Below are 9,779 nucleotides of genomic sequence, written 5' to 3'. Positions count from 1 at the left end.
TAAATATCGAATGCCATCAATATATACTTGGATCTCATCACACCACTATCTAAATGTTAGCGTCCAGAGGTATACAGCATTTCATTAAGATATGTTGTGTGAAAATTGAATGTGTCAGAAGCAAGTAGATCCAAGGCATTGACTTCATACAACCTTCTCCATGAATCCTATTCACAAAGTAAACTTTTACCCCTTTTCCACTAACAGGAAACCGGTTCAGTACTGGCTGTACACCTAATCTTGAAGCCTTCAGAGCATTCTAGCCAAAAATAAACTGGTTGGGACCTGACAGTCGGTCCCTTGTTGGAATAAAATGGATGTTAAGTTTTTCCAGTGTGAATCATGGTGAAATCGGTGGGTGTGCTAGCTTACTGCTAATACTGCTTTAGGGTTGCGCACTCTCAGCATTAAGTCTCACCCTTCCTAAACAGGCTCTATGCCAAATAAGTGGAAGCCTTTTTACTAAGCAGGAAAGGCATATTCTCTCACACTCACACGCACACACACACACACATCACAAGGAATGTAGCAGTTCATGACTTTAGTTGCCAAAGGCGCACAGACGCAGACACATACCCTCTAAAATAAACTGAAGTCATTATGTGAATTTGGAAACAGTATTGAACCATTTTCCTGCAGTGAAAGGGGTATAAGAGTGACCATTTAATCCCAAGAAGCTATCCAAATTTTAAAATTAGTTTTATTTACAAAGAAAGAGAGAAAAAAAATTATCATGTACATTACATCAGATCTGTGGTTGGAAAGAGAAGAAATTAAAAAAAAAAAACAAAACAAACAAAAGCAGGAAAAACAAAAAAATAAAACTCCTTTAAAAACGTGGCTGTGATATTGAGGCTCTGTTAACATTTCAGCTAACCCACAAAGACCGATAAGAGAGTTGTGCTAGCGGAAATGAATGTGATGGGACAGCAAATATAATAAATGCAGCAATATACGTCTGTCCTCAATGTAAAGATAACAAATATATTTATTCATTTACTGCTGCTGGTGGTGGTGTAAGGGTACTCTAATTAAGCTTGTTTTCACAAGTAAGCGCATATCTTTAAAATCTTGTTCTTCATAAGACAGAAGATAAAAAGCACACAGAAAAGCACACATCGGTGATGAGCAGAAAATTGGTCTCTGCTGAAAATAGGTCACTAGTGGCCACAGTTCATTTCAGTAAAGATAGATACAGTACAAGGTTCATTAGTTATCTATTTCCTTATTTCCTGTAGGGTGTTGCTGCATGAACCTCACGTGTTGATGCATTTGACAGACTACTGTAGCTGGCTCAGGTTTAAAAAAAAAAAAAAAATATATATATATATATATATATATATATATATATATATATATATATATATATATATATATATATATATATATATATATATATTGCAATGGTCTATAAAAACTGCATTGTACAAACTTTCAAACTCCTGGAAAACCACACACTTAAGAGACATCTCGCTCAGAGCGCTTGCTGTCGCCACTGCTGCTCGTACACTATACCACAAATGATGACTTCTGTGTGAAATCCGCCTGAGAAACAAGCATATCAAACAACACAATCAAAATAAAGCTCTGCTTCATCCATTTTTGCACAGATACCATGTTTTAGCCCTGTATGCAAAGTGTATCACATGTGACACATGAGTTAGTTTATGCCGAGTAGTTGCACAAAAAAAAAAAAAAATACCAGATGTAAAATTTAACCTTCGATAAAGCAAACTGATATTTAGTTTAGCTTAGAAGGTTCACGTAACACTCCAATTTCAAAAAAAATTCAATTTTCTGGCAATTTCAAAGTTCAAATATACCAAGCACACTTCATTACAACGAGAGCTAGAAGTACTTATTATAACAATGAATCCGCTAGTGGAATAAAAGGCAACGTTGTACTTACATCATCACCACCACCACCACTAGGTGCTGCTTGGTAAGACTGGTTCATCTTTGAACTGCTGCAAGAAAAATGAGGGGGAAAAAACCCAGTATTGACATCACCAAATATAGATCGCTATCATTTTTACATTATTAAACCAAAGGCACTAATGTTAAGTAACATTTAAATGCATAGAAATATGCACTTACCTTTCTTTCTTTGCTGTAATAGGAAGAAAGGAAACAACATCAGCACAGAGTACTTCTTACAGATACACTTTTTAGACCTCTGCCTGCCTGAATCAACAAACTAACTTTTCGCTGATCATCGTCAGAACAACGAGGACGGTAAAAGTCTGATTTGAATATAATGTGGAAAACTAACCAGGCAGATATCCTTTCTTTTTGGCAAACCAAATGGCAAATATCAGTAGGGCCACAAGCAGCAGAGCCACTATTACACCAGCGACAATTCCTCCGGTGTTTAGGTCGCCTTGAAGAAAACACAGGGAAACATAATAAGGTGAACCAGCACACTTTCTTTGTGAGGTAAGGAAGAAATGGCTCAGGCGAAAGCATTTTGTGGAGTTTAAAGTGTGAAAGGAACTTACGAACTTCCATCTTCATAGCTCTACATTTCTGAGCAGGGCCAGCATCGTTGAAAGACTCACAGTAGTAGTCAGCTGTATCCGTCTTGGCTGCAGCAGGAAATTTCTGTGGCCACACAGGTATATTTTAAACTTAAAGGCCAACACACCATATCAGTCATAGTAAAGGTTACACATGTAACTAGCTAAAGCTTACCAGTTCGCCACTGGTTGAATTCAACTTGTAGGTGGCGTTTTTGAAGCCAGCAACGTTACTAGGGTTATCAGGCAGAAGAACGTTGTTTTTGTACCACTTGTATGTGGGGCGCGGTGAAGCGCTTTCATCAATGCAATACAGGATGGCTGTGCTGCCCGTTGTTACCGATGAGGGGACTTTACAAAATGGCACAGATGGAGGGACTGTAGGACAAAATGTTTAGTTTTTATCTGGACCACTTATAAATGGCAACATACGGTCTTCATTACAGCAAGTAAATGTGATACATAGTCTTACCCAGAACAGTCAGAGTCACTTCTGTTTCCCCAACTTGGGTTTTGTCAGCGCTGGTTATCTCACAGGTGTACACTCCAGTATCTTTACGAGTGACTTTGGAGAATCTCAGATTGCTACCACCATACACATTCAAACGGTCAGCATACGGCGCTGTGGAAGAAACGCAGCATTACGTAACCAGCATGGAAGTATTCAGACACCACATTCAGCAGATGGGTTTCAGGACAGGTTATTTGGTTGGTCACAGAAAAAGGTTTTTTCTAGTGTTGTCAGTGTTAATCTAATTAAAATGACGTTAACGCCATAACTGCATTAACTCGGCGAGCGCCGTTAGCTCATCAACGTGTTAGTGCAGTTAGCTCGTTAACGCCGTGCAGCCCCACGCATGGGGCGATCCGCGGTAACTCGCTAACAGAGATTTTCCGCGTTAATGCAGTTTTGGCGTTAACGTCATTTTAACGAGATTAATGCTGACAGAACTAGTTTTTTCTTTTAATCTAAATCTGGATCTGTCAAATAAAACGGACCATGGCAGGCACCAATGTGATCACCGTGACTGATATTGATGATATTACATTCACCGAATTTTGTCAACAGTGACATCAAAATAGAATTTTTGGAAAATTGTGGTTTTATTTCACATGCATCATGTGTTTTTGTTTTTTAGTTAAACTAATTAAAGTGTCAGTTAAAAGAAAGAAACGTCAAACTTACCTGTTGGTTTCCCATCGTGAACCACAAACACCTGAGAGCCTTTTCGGTCCTTAAACTTCCATCTAAGTAAAATGTTTGAACCAAAGTCTCCTGAAAATGAGCATGTCAAATCCACACCTGGAAAGAGAGAGGGAAATTTGTGTGGTGACACCATTAACCTGCATAATTCTGCAATCTATTATTTAAATGCAGTTTTGTCTTATTATATGACTTCATCTTGAAAACCTCTGAATCTGTGATTTTAGCAGACACATCATAGACAGTTTGCAATTTTCCTGGGTAATCATTCACAATCCCATTTTTTGTTTTGTTTTTTTAAATTCTCTATTTTTAACATGTTTGATTTCATTTTCTGTTTATGCTATTTTTTACATGAACAGCACTTTGTGAACCCTGGTTTATTTTAAAGTGCTTTATAAATAAAGGTGGTATGGTATTCAAAATTTTGTTTTAAAACTCACCTGTGTTCTCTTCCGCTCGTTCATTTGCCTTTGAAGTAGTGACCGAATATCCACTTACACCTAGACACACAGATTAAAATAAAACAAGTAAATAAATAGAACACTCAGCATCAAGTGTCAAGTCCAAAATACTCACTTCCTTTAAGCGAACCGGCTTGTAGCCTAAAGGAATATAATGCAAGTGAATGCACGGTCATGATAGAGCTACCATTCTTTGTCTCTGAAATAAACTACAAAACAGGGAAAGCATAACTTGTGTAATGGAAGGTTTGATATGAGTGATCGGTACAAGTGTTGAAGTGGACATGTAGCGATACATGACTAATTTACTTCATGGAGCCCTGTTCATAAAAGCTGACATGGATGCAACTCTGTCTGTGAAGCTTATTTAAGAAAGAAGTGGTTAAAGTAAAATTTTTAAAAACATGTTTAGCGTCATCTTCTGTCAGCACGGAACATTTCATCATCAGGTTGGTTGGTCGGTCGCAGCCAATAGTTAACTAACATAAACTAATGTTACTAACTCGTAACAGAAACAATAACTTGGGGGCCTAAGGATGATAGTCATCAAATCTTGTTTGGTTTTCATATTTTTAGTGATATCAACTTATTTTCTTTCTTTTTTTTGCTATATTTTTCAGGTAACCTATATTTGACCAAAGCATAATAAAACCAGAAATTCTGTTTTTTGTTGTGTCACCCGAATATTTTTAGTGGCCCCCATATGGCCACGCCTATGAAAACATTCTGGAGGTGCCCCTGGTTCCATGATCAGCTGTAAGTGCTATTATTACTGTGTGGAAGCAGTTACTGAGTCACCAGCGATCCAAACCACCTCTAGCATTAATATCAGCACACACACAAAAAAAATGTGCACCAGGAGCTTTACAGCATAGGTTTCCACAACTAAGCAGCTCTTGTATGCGTAATATACAGGTGGCTCTATACTTTTGTCTATATGCTGCTTGTGTGTATGGCTGCATACGGGCCAAGCACTCTTGAAACGCAAATGTAATTTATACACGTTTCATTACATGTGCACTGTCAGTGTAAATAAAAAAAATACATATATACATGACCAAAAGAGACAACAACATAATATTAAAATAAGCCAGTGTATAAAATACAATAAGCTTACTGAATAAACCTATAAGCAATATCCTTACCATTTACTTGGACACACACAGACCCCATAATGGTTTATAAAAGAAAAATTAAAAAAAGCTTATTGATAACACACACTAACAATAGGCCCTGCAGGATAGGAACCTTTTGGGTTTAAAAATACTCATTGTGTACTCAATGTACTCTGTGTAATCTAACCCAGCGGTCCCCAACCTTTTTTGCACCACGGACCGGTTTATGCCCGACAATATTTTCACGGACCGGCCTTTAAGGTGTTGCGGATAAACACAACACAATAAAACTAGTACTGGTACCGAAAAAAAGAAGATTTATTTATAACACACGTGAAAAGACCCAGGAAAACCGAGTAAACGATAAAAATGATAACAAAATAACGCTGAAAACCGATAAAAACCCTGAAAACCATACATTTCACACCTGATCGTCAACTCTCAGCTCGGTACCAAATGACTCATGGACCGATACCGGTCCGAGGCCTGGGGGTTGGGGACCGCTGGTCTAACCTGTCTGAAAAGTGAAGCATGGCGTGAGTAGGAAGTTTGTGCCAACCATTTGCTGAACACAAAAAGCAGATTAAAAAAAGAAAAGAAAAAAACCCCTACACACATGCACAGATAGTGCTCTGCTTAAGCTGCTTTGAAAATTGGGTTTTAATAAACCCAGTTTTAACACTCCACAAACATGGCATGCAGGAATAGGTGAAGAGACGCCAGGAGGAGATTTTATTACTCAGGCTTCAAAAGGTAACATCATTTCAAAGTTAATTTTTTTTTTGTACTTTGTTTAACAAAAGAGACCTAATGGTGTCTAAAAATCAATCGAAGGTTTTCATTCATTTAAATAAACTAAAATAATCATTCTAGGCTGACGGCCACGATCAGAAAACCCAAGTCCTCCCTCTGTATTACCAGGAAAATTATAAGGTATTCCCAGTAGACCACAATCTTCCATTATGTAAATAATCAGGCATACAGCACTGAGGATTGAAAAACACACCCTTTGCCCAAACACTTGGAGCATGCTCAGAAGCTTTCAGGGAGTGGTCAAGCAAAACATCAAAACAAAAGTGGCTCATTCCTGTCTGCTGAACCAGGAAGCTTCCGGTGAAACTATCGGCTCTCTGGGTGAAACTGGGTCTTTTCAGGCACGTCAGCGGAGCTTCGGGGACACTAAATCATTAATGCAGCCAGTAAAAAGCTTCTCTGTCACACCACATGTCCATCTGTTGCCCCACTCCACATTACACTGCACAGCTGCCATTACTTTAGAGTTACATGATTAACCACTGCCCTGTCTGCTAAGCTTAGGTAGCACAGAGAAGCTTCAACTACAGCAGAAGGCAGATAATTATTAACTCAGTGCAAATTCATTCTGTGAGCATTCATCACGTTTTTTTTCAAGGTGCTGATAAAAATAAAGCTAAACTTCAGATTAACATTGATACAAATACACTGCTGGCATGTGTTTTCATAGCAGACCAACCTAAAGCCTGTGTGCATTTCTTACAGGCAATCTCAACCGAGATAAGTTTGATGGAAAGATGAGGTAGGAGTGCAAACTGAAAGAACACACCATGACTTCCTTGTTTGCATACTTTTAGAGTTTCAGTGTACATACATACTGAGAAGTCCTGACAGCAAATGTACCTGAGAAGTGGAACAAGTTTTAAAGGAACTCGTCTGACAAGCCAGAGTTTGATTCATACAGCAGAGTGTGCTTATTGTATTGCTCACATTTTGCACAAGCTGTAAACAGGCTACAGAGGAATGGTAGGGGACGAAAATCCCCACTTCTTTACAAGTTTGAGGGGGAGTTGTTTTATTTTTGTACATAACATACACAGGTGATAACCTGAACAGACTTTGAGTTTACTCACTGTTAATACCAATCCAGAAAAATTACTGTAAAAATACTTGACACCTTGCAAGCAATTCAGAAAATCTGAGACAGTATAAGGATAAAAAGCCACTCAACATGTGTATAATGACAAATGTGAAACTGTATGCAAAACAACAAAAGCAGCAGCAGCTCCAGATTAACCTTTTTTAAAAAAAAAAAACAACACCACAAACTCAAAACTGATAACTACACTATTACACAAATGACCATCAAGCAGCGGAAGGAAACTTGGAAGGAAAATACAGAATAACGAGGAGATGACATTTAAATTAAGGCGGAAGAACGAATAATATTACACATATTCAAATTCAAATTTCAAATTCAAATTTTTATTTGTCACATATTGTTCAGGTCTTGGGGGGGGGGGGGGGGGGGGATATCTGGATGAATCACTAAACTAAACTGATTTTTGTCCCTGATCAGTATTCTTATTTTTACGATTAACTTATCTTTTCCATAAAGAGATTTTTTCATGAAGATTCACCTTTTTTGTTTGTTTGTTTGTTTTTCTGCAGAGATGATTATCAAAAAGCCGAGCTGTATATAAAACACACTGCACCTCACAGAGAATTACAACAGGACAAACGATGCTGACCGATACCTACTGACCCCTTTAGAGTGGGCATGTGACTGACAGGAAACTGCTTAAGAACTTACCAAAGTAAATAGCAGCTCTTTGATGAATTACATTTGATTGAATATGGCCTCGCTAAACATCTTTACATTTGTGTAAAAGTAATGGTGGTGTGGAAACGGAAGGTTAAGATGTTTTAAGAGTAGGACAATTCCAGTCATGTAATGAAAGGAGCTTGCAAAGAAAAGCGTCTGGACTTCTTTAAGTTGCTTGAAGACGTTTCACCTCTCATCCGAGAAGCTTCTTCAGTTCTAAGGTCAAATGGTGGAGAGTCCCAGATATAAACCTAGTGGGAGTGACCCCCCACAGAGGGACAAAAGGACCCCCTGATGATCCTCTAATCGCCTGAGCCAAGGTGATTACTTTTACACAAATGTAAAGATGTTTAGCGAGGCCATATTCAATCAAATGTAATTCATCAAAGAGCTGCTATTTACTCCTCTAATCACCTTGGCTCGGGTGATTAGAGGATCATCAGGGGGTCCTTTTGTCCCTCTGTGGGGGGTCACTCCCACTAGGTTTATATCTGGGACTCTCCACCATTTGACCTTAGAACTGAAGAAGCTTCTCGGATGAGAGGTGAAACGTCTTCAAGCAACTTAAAGAAGTCCAGACGCTTTTCTTTGCAAGCTCCTTTGACTACGATGACTGAGAACCTTCACAGACATCCAGTCATGTAATAATTCAAAATGGCCTTTCATGGGCGTTGTAACTGAACCTGCCCATATTTTTAAAGAACCGTTAAGCTTATAATTACGGTTTAGCAAAACGACTGCAAAACAAGATTACTATCTTCTTTAAAAGTGAAAAAAAAAAAAAAACACGGAGCTTCAACTGTTGAATGCCTACAAAGACTAAAAGAACAGCACATAAATAAACATTTTAAAAAATTAATAGATAACTAAAAAGAAATCCCAAGTTTTCTCACCTATTGCTGCGCCAGAGAACAAAAGCAGCCAAAGGACTCCTCTCACAGTCATGTCGGGTTTCTTGTTTATTATTCGACGGCGTTCTCCTTTAAAAATTCTCGAGTAAAACAAGCCGAAAGTACGCAAAAATCTTCTTTGTGTCGAATAAAGAACGAATGGTCTCCGTTTCACCGACTCCTATTTCTCTTATTTCGACGTTTCCAGCTCGAGTAAACACCTCTTGTTACCTAAAGAATCAGCGCAGGTGACTACAAACACCTAACTTCCGGTAATAAGATCCTGTCAGGTGCCGCCCAGAGGCTGATGGAGAAAAACAGGTTTGACTAGAACACGCCCAATAGAAACTACATCTCCCCGATAGGAAAGCATGTGCAATGGCTAGTTTGTCAATACTGTAGACATTTCCAGTCTTTTAACCCTCACACATTCTCAGCTGTGTGGGTTCTGCGTGAAACTGATGTGCGTGTTTGTAGGCCATGCAAGCGCTTGCAGTTAGGTCCTGCCGTGGTGTTTTCCAGCTGAGTCAGAAGTGAGGAACAGAGTAGACTTTCGATGGCACTGTTTGAATAGATTCGTACAGATTCTTATATTTTTTTTACCTTGTTTTAATGTTTGTGTGTGCTTCTTGGCCCCTTTTTTCTTAATGCATTTATGTGAAGTACGTTTTAACTTTGTTAAGAAAAGTCCTGCATAAATAAAGTTTATTATTAGCACCATTACATTTCATTTTAATCGGGATATAGCTTAACATTATAATCGCAAGCTTTGCTGTCATTATACTAAAGGTACAGCCGAGCTGTATGCAGCACAATTCAGTCCTAAGAGAGCAATCTGTCTTATTAAACATATGTACAGAGATTAAAAAGAGAATTGCTAATAAACACACCAATATAAAAAATACATATTTAAGCATGTGTGTTTAAATGCATGTTTATTTTAGGTACATTAACTAATGAATCCTTATTGAAACAGAAACAGAAAAAAGTGGATAAATGTGAACCAAACAAA

The 9,779-nt window shown here is 38.2% G+C and overlaps 1 protein-coding gene across 1 annotated transcript; it reads right to left on the bottom strand.

The window, feature by feature from the left end:
* Positions 1 to 1,358: 1,358 nt before the first annotated feature.
* f11r.1 (F11 receptor, tandem duplicate 1) lies at positions 1,359 to 9,038 on the bottom strand. Its single transcript, XM_085420367.1, has 10 exons — positions 8,771 to 9,038; positions 4,164 to 4,223; positions 3,703 to 3,819; positions 2,989 to 3,138; positions 2,692 to 2,894; positions 2,499 to 2,601; positions 2,273 to 2,380; positions 2,098 to 2,110; positions 1,910 to 1,967; positions 1,359 to 1,545 (listed from the first exon to the last, which is right to left on the bottom strand). Exons 1-10 carry the CDS (start codon positions 8,820 to 8,822, stop codon positions 1,510 to 1,512), a joined length of 900 nt encoding a protein of 299 aa, XP_085276493.1. The 5' UTR covers positions 8,823 to 9,038; the 3' UTR covers positions 1,359 to 1,509.
* Positions 9,039 to 9,779: the final 741 nt, after the last annotated feature.

Source organism: Rhamphochromis longiceps, linkage group LG10 (assembly GCF_057381845.1).
Source record: "Rhamphochromis longiceps isolate RC_006_pf linkage group LG10, R_longiceps_female_GT1.1, whole genome shotgun sequence".
Taxonomy (NCBI): Eukaryota; Metazoa; Chordata; class Actinopteri; order Cichliformes; family Cichlidae; genus Rhamphochromis; species Rhamphochromis longiceps.
This window is presented reverse-complemented; position numbering and strand designations above follow the sequence as displayed.

Coding starts and splice junctions, on each gene's coding strand:
- f11r.1 (XM_085420367.1), bottom strand. CDS start 8,822: ATGACTGTGAGAGGAGTCCTTTGGCTGCTTTTGTTCTCTGGCGCAGCA. Junction 3,820..4,163: donor ACGAGCGGAAGAGAACACAG/GTGAGTTTTAAA, acceptor CTCTCTTTCCAG/GTGTGGATTTGACATGCTCA. Junction 3,139..3,702: donor TCACGATGGGAAACCAACAG/GTAAGTTTGACG, acceptor TTTCTTCCACAG/CGCCGTATGCTGACCGTTTG.